We start from the raw sequence: 25,646 nt of genomic DNA, 5'->3' as shown, positions 1-25,646 counted from the left end.
TGGTAACCACGATGATGTCTGTATTTGATTTGACTAGTTAGGTTATGCCCTAAGTAATTGGTGCACCCAATTTTAGTAGCTGATTTAGTTACAAACTAACTAGTAGTTACTAAGCCTCTAGTGTTGACTTTACACCCTTACCTGGGTGAGAACTACGCATAGCTGGTGCAACCTAGTGCAGAGTGTGTCCATGCTCCCCTTGTTCCATCCATCGTACATGGATGGCTAGTAGGTACTTAAAGAACTAGATACTCTTGGTGGTGTTGCTAGGGGAGTGAGTGAATCTACTGTGTACAGTGTACTGCCATTGACCACAGTGAGCTGGCAAATATGGAGACTAAAGTGCAATAAGAGTACATTCCTTGCTCTCTTCTGCCTTTAACACCGTCCTTTATCTGGCTTTCCACCCCTGTCCCTACTTTTTCTTCAACCGACTCATAATTTAGGGGTTTTCCGGTCACTCGCATACTACTGCAGGGATATCTGCAGGGTATGCAGAACCCAGGCACTGTCCAATCCTCCCTACTCCAGTCAGACTCCAGTCCCACCAGAGTTGGCCATTAGAATCGCTCTGAAGCTCAGAGCGAGGAACCCAGTTCCCAACAGGTCGCCTAGAGCCGTGAGGTATGGGATGCAGAAGTTATCTGGGTCGATTCCCCGGCGCCACGTCCATCGCACCATCAGGTCGGCCACATAGAGCAGAATCACTACCTGCGTATCAATATGGAACAAGAATACATGAAGGTAGAATCAAACCGCAACCTCTATGCAAAATAGCCCTGCTTGGTTTACATTTTTAGTTTTGGTCTGATGATTGGGTTGATGTTTGGTGACTTATTATACTGTGAATTTCTCCAGATTTCTCTTGGCAGAACCTGAAGTGTGGCAGGCAATATAATAATATATTATAATATAATAGCAACACCTCCCCTATACCCATTAGAAATTCAACATTAGCATTACAGAGTCTACCTTTAAGGTCAAATAAAGAACTGCCATAAGTGGGGAAGTTCCTAAAGCCACATACAAGTCGGCCCTAAAACAATTTACCTTTATCAAGCCACGCCCCATTTATTGATCCTCCAATCACAACTGCTGTTTCCCTTGGTTTGTCCAAGGGGAAAAGACGGTTGTGATTAGAGGATCAAGAAAAGAGGGCAGGACTTGAGATGGGTCAATTGCTGCCCATATCTGCAGGCTGTGATTAGTCATCACTTACGCTCAGTTACATTTACTCTCCTTTTTCAAATGAAATGAACTGAAATGAGTTATTCTGACCTGGAGCAGTGCTGCACACAGGTAGCAGATGGTGAAGGCAGGCGTCATCATGGCTGCATGGCCGCCCCCCATCAGCTGTATGGCATAAAGGAAGACGAGGTGACCCGGAGCCACGAGGAGGAGCAGGACTCTGGCTGATTTGGAGTTCACCCCTAATGGATGAGAATAGAGAACATGAGGAAAAAACATTGTGCAAAATCTTTGTCCCTTTTGATGTTCGGATGGTGGTTTATCTTCAGCGCAATCTTCAGAACCAGGTGAAACCGGAATATGTGGTTTGGTTCTCTGGTTATCACTAGGCAGACATCAGAAACAAGGTAACCAGAAGACTCCCTGGTGACATCTGTAGCCAAAACGTCATCATTGTTTTCAAACAGTAAAAGGTTTCTATATTAGGGCTGCTTGATTGTGGCAACAATTATAATCACCATTATTTTTATTGATATTGAAATCACGATTACTAAACATGATTACTGATTGATTTGAGAATATTGTATGTGTTTATTGAACTTTAACACTGGTGCAGCCATGACCGTGTAACACATCTTGCACAGTATTCTAGCTTGTTCCACGTCTGACTTCTCGAAACCAAAGTCTTTCCAGATGACTGAATTTGTTTTACCTTTCTTCTTGACCTTTCTGTCATCTTCTACAAGTTACCAAAGGCTCCCTTCTCCCTCTCAACATGAGCTGAAACTACTGTGTGGGCTTGGGGGGATGGGGCAGAGTGCACCACTGTATGTACAGCACAAGACAAAATGAGAGCAATGCGGCATGCGACACAATAATCGTTTTACCTCAATTAACTTGTTTTCATGATCGTGGGATGACAACATCGTAATTGAAATTGAAACTTGATTAATAGCCCAGCCCTAGTCTATATTGCTGATGATTGTTCTATGGCTATTATCATAAAACCAAATGCCATAGAACCACAAGTAAATCACAAATTCACCCTAAGCTATTGTTACCAAGGATCAAAGCTCTCTTTTCGTATCCCCTATCTGAGTGCTTAATCTGTTGTTTCTGTTTGAAATCCTCTTTGAGGATCTGCAGCTGTTGTTGTGTCTGACCTGAGGAGCAGAAGGTGACACAGGGGTCAGGCCAGTTCTGATTCATGTTGGAGGGCAGAGTTCCCGGAGCGCTCCAGTAGTGGAGGTAGGTGGATATCCTGCTGGCTTGGATGGCCACCAGGTTTCCACCCACGCCTGGAGGGAGATTCAGGACAGATAAGGAGACGGTGAGGCATGGGTTGAGAGGATTGTTATTCTTTTAATTTAACAGTTACATCCAATTACTTTAATTGGAATCAGAACATGTATCCATACCCCAGGAAGATCACCACCTGCTCTGCCATAGTGTCCTAAGAGCTTCAGGATGTGTATCTTCATGACATCATTACTATAGTAATTGTATGTCATTTTGTAATAGCTTTTCGTCTGCTTTTCCAGTTTCCTGTTTTTATCTTATTTTTTATTGATTTTATTGTGCTGATTACTTGTTCTTATCTTTGTGTTGTTCGATCACTTTTAATTGTATACTCAACATCACTGTAAATGAGGGAAATCTCAGTGTCCCTCGACTTTAAATAAAGGTTGAATGAATAGTCTTGTCTTCAGCTTAAGCAGAGACTTGTTTATGAAGTCAAAACTTAGCATGTATTATAGAAATGGCATTATGTGAATTCTATTTCAGGGTGGATTTCCCCTTAAAAGGGGCAGCGTATCCCCCCAAAAAACAAGAAAATCTATTTCCCCCTAGTGCTATCTATCCATCCAGTGTGATTAGCCTAATTTTGGAGATAATCTTAGATGGGGGTAAGCAAGTAAGCTAGTGACCACTGCTGTCCCTGTTGTCAGCTATCAACATCACCATTCATCACAGCTGTCAGGCTCCTCGTTCACTTCCATTCATTTTGAAGACCAAGTCTAAACATCATACTTCTGAAGCATAAACAAAATATACCTACAATTATCAGTAAAGGAACTACTTCTGACTTGAGGTGTAGTTTGACCAACTGTCAACTTTTCACAGAATGTTTAGAATCTTTCTTCCAGCAAGGCAGCAGGTAACCATGGGTAAGCACGTTTGCATGGTAAATACTACAGTACCCATATGCCTCTGCAATCTTCAACCAAGACCACAACTACAGTACTTTGACATTTGTGTCATTCAGGGTCATTGTCGTTTGTTTTCGTGGCATTCACCACCATCTTTGTCATCTTTTTCATTGTAGCTATGAATAAAACATGGGAAACTATGGCATTTAAAAACAAATGAGTCGGGTAATCAAGAGTATATAATTCCAATAGTGTATTATGTCTGTTGTTTTGACTATTTGTTTCATAACGTTATCCTTGTAAAAACATAGATCTGATTTAATTCTGCTCAATTCTGCTCCCGTAAATAAGTTTTACTCAGACAGAGTTAACAATCAAAACATCCAATGTGGGGTTTACCACATTTTAAAGGAATTATGCCCAACAACAAGAGCATGTTTATAAAAAAAAAACTGTGGAGCTCTATAGACCTATTCAAAAGTATTCTGTTGCTAGGGGAACAGCTTTGACCCCTGTTTATTTCCTGTCAGCAACTGTACTAACAAACCTAGCAACAATGTTAACAATGTTTATTAAATAGTCCTTGCATTGCAACAGGAAACGGAAAGGGGCCTATTTAGAATGTTTATGTTGTCAAGTTAGAATGTACTGTATAGTCTATATATGGTCTATATAATGTCCTCTTGTTTCCCTTATGTCCAATATCCGTGTGTCACCAGCTGTCTCCAATCCTGTCATCACCTCCTTTTTTGTATTTATGTCTGTTCCTTCTATTAGTCAGTGCTTGTTTGTCAGTCTGTCTTTGTGTATTGGCTTGCTGTGTGACATTAACCCCTTTGTTGGGTTTTACTCCTCATTTACTCGCCATCTGCCTCCCGTCTCCTGTCTGCACTTGGATCCACACCAGAACCACAGCCAGACACCTGGGAGGAATGGTGGTGTTGACGGCGGACGACAGGGACAGCAGTGGTCACTGGCTTACTTATAGATGTTCTTAGATTGTGGCAAAACTGCTGAAACTTGACAAGTTTCACTAAAGTGAACTATACCTTTAAGGGACTCCCTAAAAGCCAGGTGTCTCTTGTACAGAGTTGTATTGACATCTAAGAGTGTGCTGACCATAAACATACTGTAGACTATCTCTGGTATCATTATTTTTATTTATTTATTCTTTTTTTATAAAAGAAAATTGTATAAACCCTCACTAGAGTCCTCACACCAAACCCTAATAAAAAAAGAGAGAAAAATAACGTTTATGAATGGTAAGTTGTCAGTTAGCGGCTGCCCATTGTGATGCTGTACATGAGATGCCTGGCTTTTAAACTAATCGTAAACCTTAAAGTCCTCTCTGATGATAATCTGTTCATCTGTTTTTCTCCTTTTTAATAAATTATATTAAAATAATCCCCCACGATCCTATACCTGTGCATACTAATTCCCCCTAATTGATCTTACATTCATTCTAACACTGTACATCCCTTAGGATTAGACTAGTTTAATCAAAAGTTGAACAAAAAATGAATTGCTAAGAGGGCTTTGAATGGCATGGACCACGTGGACAAGAGATGAAAGGGAGAAGAAGTGTGTCTGGTCAACACGGCAGGAAAAATGCTGACTGGCAACGCAAATACACTTCCTGCACTTTTGGTAGCATTGAGTTCAAGTTTGTTTATTATTTGTCATCATAAAATACAGAATACTTTATGATGAAATGCTTGTTTCTGTATGAGCCCCTGAGAGTGTGCTACATACAGTAAAAAAAAAAGCAAGTAATTAAGAAGTAAGTAAAGGAATGTTCAGTCAATATACAATATACAATACAGAGTAAAATGAGTAACAGTGAGGTACAATGCAGAAATGAGATGAGGTACAAAACTTAGGGTAGGGTGCAAATGAGGTATGAATGTAGTGCACATCTCTTTAATAATAGATAAATATTAAGTCAATCAATCAATCAAATTTATTTATATAGCACATTTAGACATGACACTTGTCAACCAAAGTGCTTCACATAGCTAAGAACAAAGAAAAGTATAGAATAAACAGACAATAAAAACAACCAACGGATAGACAAGGAAACAAACAACACGTCAACAAGCAAGGCAAGAGTCAAAGTGAGTCAGGGAAGGCCAGGCGGTATAGGTGGGTTTTGAGTTTCGATTTAAAAGACTCGATGGAGGGGGCAAATTTAATGGACATGGGGATGCTGTTCCAGAGGTCAGGGGCTGCAACCGCAAAAGCACGCCCCCCCCCCCTTCCTAGACTTGAAATTAGACCTATTAGAATTAGTGTGTTAAAGTGTCTAAAGTGAGTGGTAAGGTGAGTGTTTGTTTAAAGTGAGTGTGTACATGTGGATGTGTGTGCAGTGAGTGTAGATGATGGCTTGTTACATAGTGTCATTGTCATTGAGCATCCTGATGGCCTGGGGATAGAAGCTCCTTCTGAGTCTCTCTGTAATGGCCATGAGACTCCGGTAGCGCTTGCCTTACCGCAGAAGTTCAAAGAGGCAGTTGTTTGGGTGAGTCTTTGATTATTCTCTTAGCCTTGGCCCTGCAACGCTTGTTATAAATGTCCTGGAGAGTGGGAAGCCCACCTCCAATTGTGTGTTCGGCTGAACGGGCCACTCTCTGTACTCAGGCAGCAGGTAACCATGGGTAAGCATGTTTGCATGGTAACTACTACAGTACCCATATGCCTCGACAATCTTCGACCAATCACAAGAGCACAACTACTTTGACATTTGTGTCATTCAGGGTAATTCTCGTTTGTTTTCGTGGCATTCACCGCCATTTTAGTTTTCATTGAATCTATGAATAAAACGTTGAAAACTATGGCATTTAAAAACAAATGAGTCAGGTAATTATGACCAATAGTGTATTCTGTCTGTTGTTTAGACTATTTTGGTTTCATAACATCATCCTTGTAAAAACATAGATCTGATTTATGATCTGATCTGGGCACCGTGGAGGTCGGGACGGGGGCGGTTGGGGGCTCGGGATGTTTCACTTCATAGTATGTATGTGTATCCATCGTCTAAACGGGTGTGGCTTAGTGGGGGGTGTATCGGGGGGGAGGCCATCATTTCAGTGGTTCGGCCCCAGAGGGGGGGGGGGGGGTCTTGTGTGTTTGAGGTTGCTGCGCATGGGGTGGTTTTTTTTGGGCCCTTGGTACCTGTGGTTTTGTTGGTCTTGTCTCTGGGCCATGGGGGCCCCCGGGTTCGGTCTCGGGGAGTCGGAATGCCATTGAGGCATGGTGCTCTGGTTCTCTGGTATGCTGGACTTGGGGTTCTCATGGACCGGGGGCCTGGCTGTTGGGGCTGGAGCGGGTGGGGGCTTGGGATGCTCGTCTCTATGTGCGGTGGACCTGGGATATGTGGGGGTCCTGTTTTTTGGGTTGGATGGCAGGAGTGGGTGGACTCTCCTATGGTGTTCTGATCTGCTGAGCTTTGCCTAAATGATTGTATGGATGTATACAGTATATATACTTTTTTCTTTTTGTATTATTTATAATTGAATTGTCTTGTCATTATTGTTATTATTATTATTGAAGCTAGTGTCCTGTGATGTCTTGTGTATTATTATTATTATTATTATTATTATTATTATTATTATTATTATTATTATTATTATTATTATTATTACTGTATTGTGTTGTGTCTTGTTTCATGTGGAAAATAAGAAAATAAAAAATGTGATCACAAAAAAGAATGTGGGAACTTGAGGACATCCTCCCATGGCTCTCTGATGTTTCTCTAACAGACCGGAGACTGGTTTGCATTAGTAGCGCTTTATTCCTTATGAATCATTAGGATCTCTCTGGAGTCCTCTTAATCCTGGATTTAAATCTCGTCAGAGTCTAATGACCCACAGTGTGTGTGGAAGCATGAACGGTTACAATAAGGAGATTGCTGGCCGTTTGAATACTCCAGCTACTTTCATACAAGATCAATTACATTATGAAGCTCTTTTTATTGTAAACAATAACAGATTATAAATCTAAACTGTCACTCTTCAAAGATGAGAGTAGTTGGTCAAACTGACAAAAGTCACAAAATGGTACAGTACGCATCTACAAGTATGCATCTACAAGTACGCAACTTACAAGTATGCAACTTACAAGTACACAACTTACAAGTACGCTACTTACAAGTACACAACTTACAAGTACACAACTTACAAGTACACTACTTACAAGTTACTACTAAATCTACATCTAAAAAGTTAATTAAAGCTGCTGTAGGAAATGAGCAAGAGTGAGTTTAACTCCCCAGCAGAAATAGAGTAAGCTCTGCATCACTTTATGCCCATGCACGCACAACAAGGCTTTCCACTGACTCCCAGAGGCACCAGCAGCTTTAAGCTGAATACAAATAAATAAATAATATTTCCCAGCCTCTGATCGGCAGGTGGTTTTGCATAGAGTGTACTTTTTGATGAGGAACATGGTGGTGGTGGTGTTAGTTTTCTGATGCAACCCAGGGGACACCACTTGGCAGGCCAAAAATATCTGATTGGTTGCTGATGCAGGGAGAAATCCTTGACCAATCAGATGTTTTTCATTTTCCAGCATGCTCACCCCAACCTTACATCAATACATCATGAACCGTCAGACTCAGAACATCTGCTGATCCTGGAGAGTGTATATGGCTCCTAGTCTCTATTTCCCTCCAACTCTCTTATGATAATTGCAAACAGGCAGTTGCTCCTTGAAAGAGACAACGTAGTTGTCTAATTCATTTATATACTATGTGTTGGACAGATTCTTTTTGAAAAAAATAAAAAAGAATACCAACCTTCGTACCGTATTTTACTATTATGCAATTAGGTTTAGATTTGAGCATTTCTAGAAGGTCTGAACTAGAATTAAAACCTAATTTGGGAATAAAGGTCCCCACCAATTGGAGGGTTCTATCTCTGATGTCTAGATTTAGGAGAGAGTTCACAAATACTGGGAGGCTGGAAAAGAGCTCACAAACATTGTATGGCCTCATGAAGTCAGCCCCATTCATTGTCTATGGAGCAACACCAGATCCCAGTCCATCCTAGCCCCTTTCGTGAGTGTGATGCACTGAGTGAATCCACAGTCACTTGCTCCTCAATAGGAAACCAACCTAGATTTACCATGAAGGACTGGTTCTGGCCGAACCGTTCGTTATACAAGTATCACAGGGGAATTTCAAAGGTACTCACAGTTGCACAAGGGTTTCGGACAGAGATGAGGGATGGTTTGAAAGCTTGGCGTTGCTAATAAACATTTTAAACTGGTCAACACTGCTCAAAACGGCATTATTTCCGGTGTTGGCTGCCTGGTGCGCCTGCGCTGTGATCACAGCGCATGCGCATCATGCACCCAACGCCGGAAATAATGCAGTGTTGACCAGTTTATAAAAATTATTTAAAATGTTTATTGGCAACGCCAAGCTTTCAAACCATCCCGTATCTCTGTCCGAAACCCTCGTGCAACTGTGAGTACCTTTGAAATACCTCTGTGATACTTGTATAACGAACGGTTCGGCCAGAACCAGTCCTTCATGGTAAATCTAGGTTGGTTTCCTATTGAGGAGCAAGTGACTGTGGATTCACTCTGTGCATCACAGTCACGAAAGGGGCTAAGTCCATCCCATCCCAGTGACATCACAGATTGGAGGGTTCTCTCTTTGACTTCAAACGTTAGGACAGAGTGGTGTGTCTTCACAAATACTGACTGAACTGTCGTGGGGCACAGGAAAAACAGATGTGAATTCTTAAAATGGGGCATTGGGGTTACCAAGTGGTTCCTTCTGTCACAGACGTGGAATAAATTTAAGGGGAACGATGCCCAATGTCAGAATTCCTACATGTTATATCTAGCATCTAAAATATTAGTGAACATGAACAACTCTCCCAAATCCAAAACGACAGTGCAGGTCTCCCATTCATTGTCAGTAGAGCAGCTCCAGACTTTAGCCGTGATCACAGGCTGTGTAGGCTGTGGCTGAAGTGATCCACTGTGTCTGTCCGTCTAGTCTGTTTCTAATACCTTTTCAATGAGGAGTATCCATTTGATGGACAGGGTTGACGCTGTGTTAGTCTCTGCCAGATTTGATGGACAGAAAAAGTTGGAGAGGGTGAACTTTTGGAACTGACAGATCCATTACCATCCGCAAAGCTGTTGTTTCTGCAAAGGCACAATCACTAATTTAAAAATAGATAGTAACAGTAATATCTTCCGTCCATTTTCTATCCGCTCATTGACAGACCAATGTAGCTGCAGACTTACTTCTCTGGTTTCTAGTTCATGTTCACAAATATTGATTGAATTTTCCCATGGCTATAACATATTGGAATTATTACTTTGGGAGGTGTTCCCATTTAAATTCACACAACCTCTAGGTAGTTAAGTTCCAGCATGTGGAACCATCCTATGTGTAATGCAGACAATATGAATATTGCCTCATCATGTACCCACTGCTACCCCTAATTATTATTTTATTGCTTTTAAATATATCTTTGATAATATGGTTTTGTGGGGTTTCCGATGTCCTTCATGACATACTGAAGGCTTCCAACTTGCCTTACATTGTCGTTCCCCATGTTGTCAAATGGTATTATGGCAACTGTGATCTTGCGTTATTGTAATGCAGTGTTTTCCACCTCGTCGCTGTTGTTGCTTGTGATTTATGTCCTGTTGTCATATGTCATATAGAGACCTATGTTGTCATTTAGTTTGAATTTGCCGCCCTCCACTCGGAGGTCTTTGACAGGACATTATTTATAAATATTTTTGCTTTGACATCCTTGGCTAATGGTTAATTAAATACATAAACAGATTTTACTCATAGTGAATACACAGAGATGAGACCACTGCAAAATAAATGTTAAATTCACAACAGCTACAGACATAATGGGATGACACGTACATCTGATTTCCCTCACATTGCTGTTAATAAAATGTCACATGCTTGATTTGTCTTTCACAATAAAAGCGCTGGAATATCGTTCTCATGTTACCCTTACAGCTGCACGTCAGATGTCTGCTTGGAGAGTTTTTGTTTGGACAAAGTACTGACCCAGGAACACTAAAGCAGGAGAGTGGATAAATGTGAACCTGAATGTTGAGACAGATGCGCTATGGTTTGTTTTTAGCATAGAGATCTCTGTCCACTCACCATTTATCACAGGAGTGAACACTGCCATGCCTTCAAAGTTAGGATCACTCATGGTCTTGTCCAGAATTAGACCACCAATACTAAGACAGGACAAAATAAGACAAAGGAATCATTCAACTTTTTCAAACATGTTTTTCTTTTGTTTTTTAGTTTTTTAGTTTTTCATGGGAAAACTCCTACCCATGTAAAAAATTAAATACAAAAATAAAAACCTTTTAGAAAATGTTTCAATGAATGTGGCCATTTTCATACAGATATTTCCATGAATATGGCCACTTTCCTACATGTACTACGTATATGACATATATTCCATACTGTACGTTTGCAAAGCCTTGCACCACCAATTTCACTTATGCCAGAGACATATGATATACTTAACAATAATACACCAGATTCAGACTTTTATTTGCCACATGGAAGCAATTAGGGCTGTCCCCGACTAAGGATTTGGATGGTCGACTAGGATTGGCCAAAATTTGCCGTTAGTCGACTATTGGTCGACTTAAAAAAAAAAGTATAATTTTTTATTTATTTTTTTATCATTCCATTTGGGCTGTGGGGGGTGCTTAATGTCTGAAGGAGTCGACTGAAGGCTTCTTGTCCTCTGCAAAAGCATGCAATTGGTCCACTGATGGATACATCTTGATATTTGTAGTGTATTCATTAGATGGGTGAAATCCTCTTTCAGTGCCTCTGTGCCTGTTTTCATAGGCAGTTAGCCTCTGGTATGCGTGCCATTAGCGTTAGCCACGCTTCTAGGCCTCTTTTCTTTTGGAAAGAATGATAAAAAAAATTAAAATAAAAAAATGTATACTTTTTTTTATTTCTTTATTTTTTTTATTATATTCTACTAAGAGGTTGGCCAGTCGGCTACGGCTCCTTTCGACCGATTAGTCGACTAATCGATTAATAGGGGTCAGCCCTAGAAGCAATACAATCATAGAGTTTTCATACAAAATCATAAATACCATACCATGGGCAAAAGGAGCAGGAATAAGAATAATTCTTATAGTTACCTGCCCCCTATTCCTAAACTAAACAAGTATTACTTGATGGTTGGCGTACAATTTACACAAAATAATAATTTATACCATATACAAAGAAACAAACAATCCACAGATTAAACAAGAAAAAAAAATTGAATAATAATAATAATAATAATAATAATAATAATAATAATAATAATAATAATAATAATAATAATAATAATAATAATAATAATAATAATAATAATAATAATAATAATAATAATAATAATAATAATAATAATAATAATAATAATAATAAAGAAATAAATAAAAATAAAAATAAAGATCTCACTATTCAGATCACATTTGACTTTCATATTGACTAAATATTATTTTTTTATAATTCCTTTTGAATTGACAAACACTATTACATCCCTTAAGAATGCTATGGAGAGAATTCCACAACTTTACACCAATAACTGAAGGACACATCTGTTTAAGTGTGGTACGTGCAAACTGATGTTTAAAATTGTATTTCCTCCTACTAAACTCTCTTTCTAAATGAAAAAGATTTAGAAATTTTTCTGGCAGTGTCTTATTTCTTGCCCTAAACATAATTAACATTGTTTGAAACTTAACCATGTCTTCAAGTTTAATTATTCTAGATTTAATAAATATGTTTGTGTGTTCTCAATAATTCATTTTATGTGTGATTCTTACAGCCCTCTTCTGTAGTATATATAATGGTTTTATATTGGTCCTGTGAGGGCATTACGACTCGACCATGTCCACGACCCCAGCCGACACAGACAGTGTTAGAGCAGCCTTGGCAGGTCAGATCCAGCTGACGAACGCCCACACCCAACAGCTTAGAGGCGGCTGCGGCTGCTGTGCAGGGCCTCCGGGCCCAGGTTCAGCCACTCCAGAATTCTTTGGATGTACTAACCACCCAGCAGACTGCGCAGGGTAATCAGCAGGCAGATATCCTACACCAGTTGCAGGTCCTCAGTACAGCATTTAACACCCTGCTGTTAAACCCACCTGTTGCTGGAGCCCCAGTCAGCCTACCAAGAACGCCTGGAATACCGCCGGGGCATTGGTGAGGCCGAACGGCATTACCAGGTACTCGTAATGACCCCTGGGAGTCTTGAAGGCGGTCTTCCACTCGTCGCCCTCTTGGATCCGGACCAGATGGTAGGCACTCCGGAGATCCAGTTTAGTGAAGACAGTAGCCTGGGTGAGGGGCTCAAAGGTGGAGTTCATGAGAGGAAGAGGATACTTGTTCTTGATGGTGATATCGTTAAGTTGGCGATAGTCAATGCAGGGTCGGAGGTCTCCGTCCTTCTTCTTAACAAAAAAGAATCCAGCCGCCACCGGGGAGGACGAGGGTCGAATGAGGCCTGCTGTCAAGGACTCGGAGATGTACTCCTCCATCGCTGCCTTCTCGGGATGGTCAGACTGTAAAGGCGGCTGCCGGGAAGGGAGGCCCCAGAGCGGAGGTCGATTGCACAGTCGTAAGGCCGATGAGGAGGAAGGGCCTGAGCCCGGGACTTGCTGAAAACCTCCCCGAGATCATGGTACTCAGGAGGGATAGTAGAAAGGTCTGGAAGCGGGACACTAGGGGAACTCCGGGATGATGGGCTGGGCGCAGCCTGAAGACACTGGGCATGACAGGAGGGGCTCCACCCCATGATGGTGCCGGAGGACCAGGCGATGTGGGGCTCATGCTGCGCGAGCCAGGGACGACCCAGAACAACTAGGACTAAAGGAGACTCGGTAATAAAGAACTGGAGTTTCTCCACATGATTACCCGCAATCGTGAGGAAGACATGACAGGTGCGTTGAGTGATGTCTGTTCCTATCGCTTTGTCTTTTTTTGTGTTATCTCATGCTGCTTTCCCCTATTTCCCCCATGGTCTCATGTTCCTTTTCTGTTTCTTTGTTTTTACTATGTTCCTATAACTACTGTCAGCGACTTCGCTGGACTTCGCTATATAAATAAAATTAATTATTATTATTATTATGTTGGCCAGGCGGCGCTTGTCCAGCGCGATGACCTCCAAGGGCTTCTCGAGGTTCTCAAGTGGAATGTTGGCCTAGGAGGCAAACTCAGAATCCAGGAAACTCTCGTCAGCCCCCGAGTCAACAAGTGCACCCACCGTAACCCGCTGGTCTGTCCAGGCCAGGGTAACGCTCGTCAGATGGTTCGGTGGTGCAGGGGTGTGGGAACAAGAAAAACGACTCACCAGGATCTCCCGGGGTCCCAGCAAGCCTAGTCTTTTGTCCGGGTAGGACAATTGTTGACCTGATGTCCCATAAGGCCGCAGTAGAGGCAAAGGCCGGACCTGAACCGGGCCTCCCGTTCGGCCCGACTAAGGCGGGTACGTCCCAGCTGCATGGGTTCCTCCCTGGTCACAGGCTGGGAGGTGAAGGACGTACCAGTCGCGTGGGTGGCAGAACGAGCAGCAGTCCAGTCACGAGGGCGGGAGAACTGGGGAACGGTTGGGGGTCCCACTCGGGCTCGCTCGCGCCTTCTCTCCCGGAGGCGTCCATCGATGCGGATGGCGAGACTAATAATAATAATAATAATTTAGGACCTGCTCAGAGGTCATCAATCGGCACGCATGCGATGCATGCGATTCGTCTCTGCGATTAAACCATCCCGTCGTCCTTCCCCCCAAGGGCAGCCGGGAGCAGACAGGCGTCAACGTGAGCCGTGCCAGGGGACCAATCCAAGTGCTCCTGTCCATCTTCGTCAAGGACGCCACGGCGTTAGCAATCTTGTTGTTGTGCATGTTTTTCCATTGGGTTTATCTTATCGGGGGGAAACCCTTGCGAGCACAGGGAGAACATGCAAACTCCACACAGAAAGGCCTGGGAGATACCCCACCTGGGTAACTGGCATCATGGAAACCTGGTCCCCAAGCGGGAATCGAACCCTGGACCTTCTTGCTGTGAGGCGACAGTGTTAACCACTACACCACCGTGCCGCTAATTAGGGCCTTGAGCGAATCGGGCTCCTCCCGGGTGGCGAGCTGGTCCCTCACAGTCTCGTTGAGACCCCTCAGGAAAGTGAGACGAAGCGCCCGGTCGTTCCAACCACTCTCGGTTGCAGCCAGTCAGAACTCCAGCGCGTAGTCGGTGACACTGCCACTGCCCTGCTGGAAGGTGCCCAACCGGGCTCCAGGATCCTGGCCACAAGCTGGATGGTGGAATAACCTTCGGAGCTCTGCCACAAAATCTGAGTAGGAAAAACAGAAAGGTCCATCCATGCGCCTTCTACTCTCGCCGTTTCCTTCTTGCTGAGAGGAACTACGACATAGGGAATAAGGAGCTGTTGGCAGTGGTAGCTGCCTTGGAGGAATGGCATCACTGGCTGGAGGGGGCAGAGGAACCGTTTACCATTTGGACTGATCATAAGAACTTAGCGTCCATCCGCGCATCCAAGCGCCTCAATGGCCGGCAGGCAAGGTTTGACTTCTCGCTGACCTTTCGCCCTGGGTCCCGCAACACGAAGGCTGACTCTCTGTCCCGGCTACACACCAAGGAGGATCCAACTACAGAGGATCTGACTCCCATTCTCCCTGAGGCCAGGGTGGTGGGAGTGGTTACTTGGGGCATCGATGCCGTGGTCAAGCGTGCCTTACGTTTCCATCCTGCTCCAAGCAACGTCGTCTCTTCATCCCCGACTCTGTCCGGTCCCGGGTTCTTCAATGGGGCCACACCAGCCGGTTTGCCTGCCACCCCGGCGTCCATCGCGCCTTCTCCTTCCTGGCTTGTCGGTTCTGGTGGTCCACCATGAGGAACGACGTCAGGGAGTTTGTGATGGCCTGCACGGTCTGCGCCCGCAGCAAGGCCTCTCACCAAGCACCCGCCGGCCTGCTGCAGCCACTCCCCATTCTGAGCCGCCCTTGGTCCCATGTGGCATTGGACTTCGTCTCTGGCCTTCCTCCCACCCAGGGAAACACAGTCATTCTAACAGTGGTGGATCGTTTCAGCAAGGGGGTCCATCTCGTGGCCCTTCCCAAGCTTCCATCAGCTCCCGAGACGGCGGACCTCCTGACGAGCCACGTGTTCCGCCTCCATGGGTTTCCCCAGGACGTTGTCTCAGACCGGGGGCCCCAGTTCACCTCCCAGGTATGGCAGGCTTTTTGTAAGGGATTGGGGGCCACTGTTAGCCTTTCCTCTGGTTATCACCCACAGACTAACGGGCAGACGGAGAGAATGAACCAGAGCATGGAGTCTGCTCTCCGGTGTGTTGCCGCCATGAGGCCTGCATCCTGGAGCCGGTTCCTCACCTGGGTCGAGTACGCCATCAACTCCCTGGTCAACTCCGCCACCGGCCTCTCGCCGTTCGAGGTATCTCTGGGCTACCAACCCCCTCTCTTCACAGCACAGGAGTCGGAAGTGGCAGTTCCCTCCGTGCAGATTCATCTCGACCGGTGTCGTCGCGTCTGGGAGATCACCAGGACTGCTCTGCTCCGGGCATCGGAGCGCGCCAGTCTGGGAGCTAACCGACGACGGACCCCAGCGCAGGCATAACAACCAGGGCAGAGGGTGTGGCTATCCTCCAAGGATCTCCCACTTCAATCCACCGCCAAGAAGCTGAACTCCCAGTTCGTCGGTCCTTTCAAGATCCGGAAGGTGCTCAGCCCCACGGCGGTGAGTCTAAGGCTTCCAGCCTCCATGCAGATCCATCCTGTGTTTCATGTGTCCCGTGTAAAACCTGTCTCTCAGTCCCCTGATGCCTCCTGCCCCAGATCCGCCTCCTCCCGAGATGGTGGATGGACACCCACAGTGGAGGGTTTGCCGACTCATGGACATCCGACGCAGAGGACGGGGTATCTGGTGGACTGGGAGGGATACGGCCCCCCGAGGAACAGAGCTGGGTTTCCCGCCAGCTCATCATAGACCCCGCCCTGATCACCGACTTTCACCGTTCCCATCCGGACAGGCCGAGGCCGGGCAGGTCGCCAGGTGGCTCCCGTGGAGGGGGGGGGGGGGGGGCGTACTGTGAGGGCTGGTCCAGCACTGCATGCTTCTCAGCGTCAATTAACATCACACACCTGAGATGAATTCCAATCAGCTCGTCGGGAGGACTCATATACGCTGACTGCAGGTCACTCGTTGTCGGGTCGTCTTGTCACCACCATTCTACTGCCGTGTACTCCCATGGTCTCCTTGGCGAGACGTTATCGCTTCCCTGCCGTCCCATGGAGTGTTGCTGTGCACTCACTCGTCTTCCCCGTGGACTCGTGCCTTTGAGTTGCCTTTCGGCGTTGCTCCAGGTGAGTCTTAAATGAGACTATTATCTCTGAACATTTATCCACGTTTAGTCTGGACTCTCGTCCGCCTTCGGGTTTTTCCCTAATCCTTGAAGAAATATTGAATTCTATGTTACTAGACTCTGCCTTGTGATTCTCCGTTGGGCTATTGACATTATCCCTTAAAGGGGACGTTCCTATTTTTTCCCCTCAAGTTTCTGGACGCTGTTTTTTCTTCACTCCTATTTTGTCCTTAAAGGAAAAGTGTTGCACATTTCTGTTGTACAAATAAATACGCCCTTTGTTTTTGGCTAACTCTGATTTACCTGTATGTGTCGTGCTGTTGGGGTCGCATACAAACCATAACAGGTCCCATAAGTATTCCCCCATACTTCAACACAATAACTGAGGTAAGGTGAGATGAGTGAACAGTAGAGTGTTCTCATTGCATCATACTATTTACTTTATTCATAACAAAAATAGTCTTGGACATCTTTTTTTTAACATGTGCTATGTGAGATTTCCATGTTAGTTTATCATCCATAATTACACCAAGAAAACTAAATTCAGTAACTCTGTCTATATCAACTCAATCTATGGACAGTACTATATTTTCATCTCGTTTTCGATTGCCAGAAATCATAAATTTAGTTTTTTTCAGTTTCAGTGATAGCTTATTTACATCAAACGATTTATTGCTGTGTGTGTCCCCACTGAAGTGTAAAGATAAAGCATGCCATATGCCCACCTACTCAGCTAACTGTATTAACTTCATCGCGTATAAAATATTTTCAACATTTGTGTTTCACAAAAATAGTTAAAACTCTCTTTGATTTATCAAAGGAGAGAAAAATTATTCCAACTCTAGCGAAGGCCCAACGTCTCCAGACAATTACCTGCTAATAGACATGGCCACGATGACAGGCTGCCAGCCAGACCTTAGCACCTCTCTGATTGGTGGAGAACGACAGGCGATAATGGTCCACGCCGGAATGAGAAACAAGAAGAACAGACACACTACAGGCGGCAGGTACCATATTTCTGGATAGAGAAAGACAGCAGAATGAATTAAATTTGGACTTAATTATTGACTAATGTCATCCTATAAAGAGAAAAAATTGTGAGAACTGGGGTCTGGAGCACAGCCCAATTGCTGAATACACAAGAAGAGATAGGAGCGGTTTCAAGGGTGTTTAATGTCAATTGAGCAACACAGGAATTGGGGGAAATAGAACGGGGTTATGTTCTGTCTTGTGGCTGCCACGGCGGCAGTGAGCGAGCAAGCGGTCCTGGTGCTTGTCTTGGGAGCTGCTGGGTTGCAGCGGGAGAACAAGTGTTCCTCTTCTGGAACAGGTGACGTCCAGGCAGGGACGGCGGTCCTTTGGGGCACAGGAGAGAAACAGGTTAGAGTAAGGCAAATACATGGTTGGTATCTAGCAGAGCTTTCGGCAGAGACGTCGTGCCTGGGCAGTGGTAATTAATACCACGACAGCTTCTGGTCATCGTCGAGGTGTAGAAGTAGTCCCCCCATCAGGGAAGGATTGAGTGCAGTTGTGGAGAGTGGGGTGCTTGACCGCGTGCGAATTAGGGGGATGAAATACAGCTGGGCGTATGAGGGTAAAGGAAGGGGTGACTGGAGAAAGAGAGGATGAGGAGGAGTGTGCAGTGGATGGAGAGGGGGATGAAGAGGAGCGTGTGGAGTACGTGAGGGGAAAAGGAGGGGGAGTGAAGTAGGCCTGTGCTGTGATTATGACAGGACCCCCCCCTCTACGGGCGCCTCCCGGCGGCCCAGGCTTGTCAGGGTGAGCCCGATGAAAGTCCCGGACGAGATCCGGGTCCAGGATCATCGACCGGGAGATCCAGCTCCGCTCCTCCGGGCCGTAGCCCTCCCAGTCGACCAGGTACTGGAAGCCGCGGCCGCGTCGCTACACGACCAGCAACTCCCGGACCACGTAGGCCGGGTGGTCGTCTATCACCAGCGGAGGAGGGGGTTCTGGAGCAGGGGGAGACAGGGGACTGGAGACCACCGGTTTGAGCTGGGAGACATGGAAGGAAGGGTGAATGCGCATATGGGGGGGGAGCTGGAGCTTGACAACAGAGGGATTTATGAGGGACAGGATCTTGTAGGGCCCCACGAAACGGGGGGTTAGTTTCCGTGAGACGGATTTGAGTGGCAGGTCCCGAGATGAGAGCCATACCATCTGACCTGGTACATAGGCGGGAGCCGGGGTCCGGTGGCGGTCGGCGAAGCGCCGGTTCTGGTCCGCAGTCCGGAGCAGCGCAGCCCTCGTCTGTTCCCAGATCGTCCTGCAGCGACGGAGATGGTCTTGCACCGACGGCACGGCGATCTGCTCTTCCTTGGCAGGGAACAGCGGGGGTTGGTAGCCCAAAGATGACTCAAAGGGGGACTGACCTGTGGCCGCCGAAGACAGGGAATTGTGGGCGTATTCAACCCATGGCAGGAAGGCGCTCCAGCCGGAGGGGTCCCGGGCTGTCACGCAGCGGAGTGCGGATCCCGCTCCGACTGGCCATTGGTCTGTGGGTGGAACACGGAGGAGAGGCTGACCGTGGCCCCCAGAGCCCGACAGAAATCCCTCCAGACCTGGGATATGAACTGAGGGCCCCTGTCGGAGACGATGTCTGCCGGGATCCCATGGAGTTGGAAGACGTGGAGTACCATCAGGTCAGCAGTCTCTGCAGCAGAGGGGAGTTTGGGAAGAGCAACGAAGTGCACAGCCTTTGAGAAACGGTCACCAATGGTGAGGATGGCAGTGTTACCGTGTGAGAGGGGAAGGCCGGTGACGAAGTCCAGGGCGACGTGCGACCAGGGCCGACCGGGGACTGGGATCGGACGAAGGAGCCCGGCGGGCGGTCGATGGGAGGCCTTCGCACGAGCACAGACGGTGCACGCCAGGACGAAAGCGCGGGTGTCCTCTCTCATGGTGACCCACCAGAAGTGCCTCTTCAGCAGGGATAGTGTCCGGTCGATCCCCGGGTGGTACGCGAACCGGGAAGCGTGAACCCACTCGAGCACCTGGGAGCGGACAAGGTCAGGGACAAAAAGCCGGTTAGGTGGACCGTTACCTGGGTCCGGCTGGGCACGCTGTGCCTCCCTGACGATGGACTGGATCTCCCAGGTGGCGGTGGCCACCAGACAGGAAGTGGAAAGGATGGTGTCGGGGTGTGTGGGACCCTCCTCAGGGACGAACTGCCGGGAGAGGGCGTCTGGCTTGGTGTTCTTGGAACCAGGCCGGTAGGTCAGGGTGAAATTAAACCTAGCGAAGAACAGCGCCCAGCGAGCCTGGCGAGAGTTCAGGCGCTTGGCCGTTGAGACGTAGGCGAGGTTCTTGTGATCCGTCCAAACCAGGAAGGGGACCTCCGATCCCTCCAGCCAGTGCCTCCATTCCTCCAGGGCTAGCTTGACCGCTAGGAGCTCCAGGTTCCCAATGTCGTAGTTGACCTCGGCTGGGGTTAGGCGGCGTGAGAAAAAGGCGCAGGGGTGCAGCTTCTGGTCGGTGACGGAGCGTTGGGAAAGAACCGCCCCAACTCCGGTGCAGGAGGCGTCCACCTCCACCATGAACTGGCGGGACGTGTCCGGCTGGACGAGGATGGGAGCGGTGGTGAAGCGCCGGCGCAGCTCGGCGAAGGCGGAGTCCACTGCGTCGGACCAGACGAAGGGCACCGAAGGCGAGGTGAGTTGGGTGAGGGGCGCCGCGACCAGGCTGTAGTCCCTGATGAAGCGCAGATAAAAGTTGGAAAATCCCAGGAAGCGTTGGAGCTGTTTGATGTTGGTGGGACGGAGCCAGTCGGACACCGCTCTGATCTTCTCGGGGTCCGCCCGGATCTTGCTGCCCTCAATGATGTAGCCGAGGAAGCCGATGGAAGAGACGTGGAACTCACACTTCTCTGCCTTGACGAACAGCTTGTTCTCCAGAAGATGCTGGAGGACCCGGCGGACGTGCTGGACATGCTCCTCCATGGAGCGGGAGAAGATCAGGATGTCGTCTAAGTAGATGAATACGGAGCGGTGGAGTACGTCACGGAGAACGTTATTGACGAGGGCCTGGAAGACAGCAGGGGCGTTGGTCAGTCCAAAGGGCATTACCTTGTACTCGAAGTGGCCGAGTGGTGTCTTGAAGGCCGTCTTCCACTCGTCTCCCTCCCGCATGCGGACAAGGTGGTAGGCGTTCCTGAGGTCCAGTTTTGTGAAGATGGTGGCACCTTGCAGGGGCTCAAAAGCAGAGTCGATTAAAGGCAGGGGGGATTTGTTCTTTACCGTGATGTTGTTGAGACCCCGGTAATCGATACAGGGGCGAAGGGAACGATCCTTCTTGGAAACGAAGAAGAATCCTGCGCCGACAGGAGAGGAGGAGGGGGTGATTATGCCCGAGGCCAAGGATTCGTGAACGTACTTCTCCATTGATTCTCTCTCTGGGCGCGAGAGGTTGAACAGGCGACTAGCGGGGAGTGGCGCCCCGGGGAGTAAATCAATGGCGCAGTCATATTGGCGATGAGGAGGCAGGGAGAGAGCCTGTTGTTTGCTGAAAACCGCTTTTAAATCATGGTAGGCCGGCGGAATTGCAGACAGATCAATGTTCTCATTTGGGGGGTGCGAACCGGCGCCCTCTAGTGGCGGCCGAGCCGACTGCAGACAAGCGACGTGACAGTGAGCGCTCCAGCTGGTCACTAGGCCGGTAGGCCAATTGATAACGGGATTGTGTAACTTGAGCCAAGGCATGCCCAGGACAATGGGATTGTGGTGAGAGTTGGTAACGTGAAACCGAATATTCTCGCTGTGATTCCCGGATAGCAGAAGGCGAAGGGGTACGGTGTGGCGAGTAATCCGCGTGAGAAGTTTCCCGTTTAACCCCCGGGCGTCACGGGGTATCGGCAAGGCGTCAGTAGCGATGTTGTAACGGGAGACTACTCCGGCGTCGATGAGGTTCTCGTCAGCCCCTGAGTCAACCAGGGCAGATAACGGGAGTGATTGGTTATTCAGACACAGCGTGGTGCGGAATAGCATGTTTGGGCCGGAGCTGGGAGCGATATCAAGACTCGAACAGACGCCCAGCGCTACTGTCGAGCCCCGTCGTTTGGGCGAAGCGAGCATGAGGCAACGGAGTGACCTGTTTGACCGCAGTACAGGCATGCTCCTGTAGCGAGCCTGTGTCGGCGTTCGCTGGGAGGGAAACGTGAGCGGTCGAGATCCATGGGCTCGGAGGAACTATTTTCTTCAGCGCGGGCGGCGCGACGAGGCGGACCGGGTATAGGCGAACGAGTGGTGCTAGCTTTCTCTCGACGACGTTCCCGAAGACGCAGGTCCAGTTCCCTGGCCAAATGGATTAGCTCGCTCAGGGAGGTGGGTCTTTCTTTGGACGCAAGCTCGTCTTTAATAGCGTTGTTCAAGCCCTGGCGAAATGCGCCTCGCAACAGTGTGTCCCCCCAGTCGGAGCCGGCGGCGAGGATGTGGAAATCGATAGCGTATTCGCTTACGCTGCGGCTTCCCTGGCGGATCAAAAACAAGCCGGAGGCCTCCTCTGAGCTATCTGGAGGGTGGTCAAACACTTTACGCATGTCGTCGACGTACTCGGAGTACGAATTGCAGAGGAAGGAATTGTTAAAGTGGAGAGCGGTGGCCCATTTCAACACCGCGCCCGTGAGCAGCGCCGACAGGTAAGCTACTTTAGACCTATCGCTGTGAAACGTGTGGGGTTGTTGTTCGAACACTAACGAGCACTGGAATAAAAACGCACGGCATTTGGAGACGCTTCCGTCGTAACGTTCTGGTGCGGGGACAGGGGGTTCTCTATGCGGGGGGCTTGGTGCAGCGGGGGTAGCGGCTGGTAGGCCCTGCTGTGCCAAGTGTGCCTCGATACGTAGATACTGTGTTTCTCGCTCAACGGAGTCGAGGGCGAGCGCGGCCAGCTGCGCCGTGACGGCGTCTAGGGAGTGAGTGAGTTGGTCAACCCAGGCGGTCTGGCCGTTGATGATACTCACAGACTGCTTCTGAAACTTCTTCCATTCCTCGGTCTCGTGTACAGCTGGTGCTGTCATCGTTAGGTCGTGGTATTCTGTGAGAACTGGGGTCTGGAGCACAGCCCAATTGCTGAATACACGAGAAGAGATAGGAGCGGTTTCAAGGGTGTTTAATGTCAATTGAGCAACACAGGAATTGGGGGAAATAGAACGGGGTTATGTTCTGTCTTGTGGCTGCCGCGGCGGCAGTGAGCGAGCAAGCGGTCCTGGTGCTTGTCTTAAGAGCTGCTGGGTTGCAGCGGGAGAACAAGTGTTCCTATTTGGGAACAGGTGACGTCCAGGCAGGGACGGCGGTCCTTTGGGGCACAGGAGAGAAACAGGTTAGAGTAAGGCAAATACACGGTTGGTATCTAGCTGAGCTTTCGGCAGAGACGTCGTACCTGGGCAGTGGTAATTAATACCACGACAGCTTCTGGTCAGCGTCGAGGTGTAGAAGTAGTCCCCCCATCAGGGAAGGATTGAGTGCAGCTGTGGAGAGTGGGGTGCTTGACCGCGTGCGAATTAGGGGGATGAAATACAGCTGGGCGTATGAGGGTAAAGGAAGGGGTGACTGGAGAAAGAGAGGATGAGGAGGAGTGTGCAGTGGATGGAGAGGGGGATGAAGAGGAGCGTGTGGAGGACGTGAGGGGAAAAGGAGGGGGAGTGAAGTAGGCCCGTGCTATGATTATGACAAAAATAGCAATGGAACATTCTCTTCTCATGCTGGGAACAGGACAAAGGCTGAACACACTATAAGACTTATTTAACACACCCTAACCTAACCCTGACCTTAACCTCTGACCTCACGACACACACTAACCTAACCTTGGCCTTAACCTCAGACCTCATGACACACCCTAACCTAACCATGGCCTTAACCTCAGAACTCATGACACACTCTAACCTAAAATATAGATTTAGCTTTTTATTGAATATCGATTTCCGAAGTTGTGACCAACTAGGGAATGAAATAAATTCACATTTTAGTGGCTTAAACTTAACACTTTGGGTGCCGGGAACCGCCTTTAGACGTCATTCCCGGCCATGCTCAAGTTGCCGGAGGACGCTTTACGTCGTCCTTATATCAATATTTCAAAAATCTGCGATCGGATTCATATGTCCCCTCCGCTGGCCTGAGATCCACCAGCAGGACCCACTGAGCTCTCTGGCGGTTCAGGAGCGCCATCTGGTGGCCGATCGGCGCAATCGCTTAAACAGGATGTGCCATAGAGGTTGTGCTAGACGTCCGTATAAACAACATGATTTGGACGTATATACCATTATACAAGCTGGAGATGGACCGGGTAAATCGCCATCCCATAATGATAGAATTTCTACTCTACGATGATCGCCCAACGGCGAGCGGAGACTGGGGTGAGTTTGAGCGTGTAACGTTACCGTCTTCGATACTAACTGCTATTATCAACATTTGACCCACATTAGATGATTGGTATAACGCTGCCCACGGAATTATAAACGCCCCCTCGCCCATCCGGTCAACATCAGATGACGTGTAGTAACTTCTAGAAGTACGTCTAGTTGGAATTTTTTATATCGCGCTGATTGCCATCAAACTGTATTTCATCATCAATATAATGCATTTGGGGCTATATATCACGTTCTGGAGAAAGCTGCAGAAAGAGATGAAAACATACTTATACATTAGACCATACTTTACTATGAATATGTGAATGAAAAAGTTTAACGTTGCTACACAATGAACAATACATATAGGACTTTGAATGGGCCCTAATAATGGCAATGTAGCAATAGAATTTAAAAAGTTATAGCCCTGCTAAGAAGGGGACTTTCTCCATAGACAAATAGCGCTGGCAATCTATGGTATATCATGAATTTAACCTTAGGCAGCCAAAGTGTTAAAGGATAGTTCACTTTTCTAAGATTCTTGTCAGATTTTCCCTGAACTGATATATATTTGTATTTACAATGACATTGAGAAATACAATACATACATGTAATAAATACAAAAAACTATGTAGAGTCAGAAAATCAATCAATTAAACATTTTAAATAATTAAAACAACAGCAGACTTTGCTATTAAAGATTTAAACTGACCAATAGATACTAATTAATTGAGTTGTAAAGTGCATTGCAAAACTTTCCATGTGTTAATATATAGTTACTAACCATGTTTATTCAACAGATCGAAATAACTCCCATTTCATGATAGACAGGCTTCTTAAAAAGGTTTACCGTCCCTTTAAAAAGTCCATGGACATCAGGGGAAGACACTTGGGACACATCATGTTCAGCTGCTGATGTATTTGGGATTAACTAGAAGTACTTTGCTGCCCTCTTCAGGCTCAAGTACTTTGCTGGTAGTGCTACTGTAGTAAGAAGACCTGAAGACCAAGGAACATGATCATTTCGGTACCTCAGACGAAGAACAAGTTTTATTTTTCAGAGAAAAAACTTTTTAAATTTGTATTATCGAAAGATGGTAAGTTGTATACATTTATAGTTAAAGATAGTAGCGGTTGAGTACTTTCTTATTATATATCCCCACACTCCCAAGTGATTGACTCTACAACTGTGAATACATGGGCTGTCCAAAATATTTCTAAATTGAGTTATATGGTTATTCGTCTGAAGGGTTAATTTGACCAACACTGTAGTTTTAATACTGTACATGTACCTCTCGTGACTCCATTCACTTCAGTAAGTGGGTGTCAAGTTACACAGGCAGACTGGAATATATTCCTGGTCATTTGTAATGCGGTGACAAGAAGGGTGCTTGTAGAAGAGAGACAATAGCCACCCCAGCCTGGAGTAAGTTTGTAGTTTACATTTGGAGTTTGGATGATGGGCATGTGCCCAAGTTCATGATATGTAAATTCAGCAATGAAATTTTAGGATTTCCCTCATCATTGATGCATATTCATGATTATTCTA

General features: G+C 46.8%; 1 protein-coding gene across 1 annotated transcript in view; it reads right to left on the bottom strand.

Annotated features, from left to right (window-relative positions):
* Nucleotides 1-531: 531 nt before the first annotated feature.
* The window catches only part of LOC311229681 (solute carrier family 41 member 1-like), a gene marked incomplete at both ends in the record, with an annotated part of 82,660 nt that continues 57,545 nt past the window's right edge, over nucleotides 532-25,646 (bottom strand). The window contains 5 exons of the mRNA XM_084315756.1: nucleotides 532-711; nucleotides 1,279-1,430; nucleotides 2,352-2,486; nucleotides 10,486-10,565; nucleotides 17,614-17,758. Coding sequence (XP_084171882.1) covers nucleotides 532-711; nucleotides 1,279-1,430; nucleotides 2,352-2,486; nucleotides 10,486-10,565; nucleotides 17,614-17,758 — 692 coding nt within the window. The remainder of the gene's footprint in view (nucleotides 712-1,278; nucleotides 1,431-2,351; nucleotides 2,487-10,485; nucleotides 10,566-17,613; nucleotides 17,759-25,646) is intronic.

Source organism: Notolepis coatsorum (genome assembly GCF_963971535.1).
Source record: "Notolepis coatsorum genome assembly, chromosome: 6".
NCBI classification, from domain to species: domain Eukaryota; kingdom Metazoa; phylum Chordata; class Actinopteri; order Aulopiformes; family Paralepididae; genus Notolepis; species Notolepis coatsorum.
This window is presented reverse-complemented; position numbering and strand designations above follow the sequence as displayed.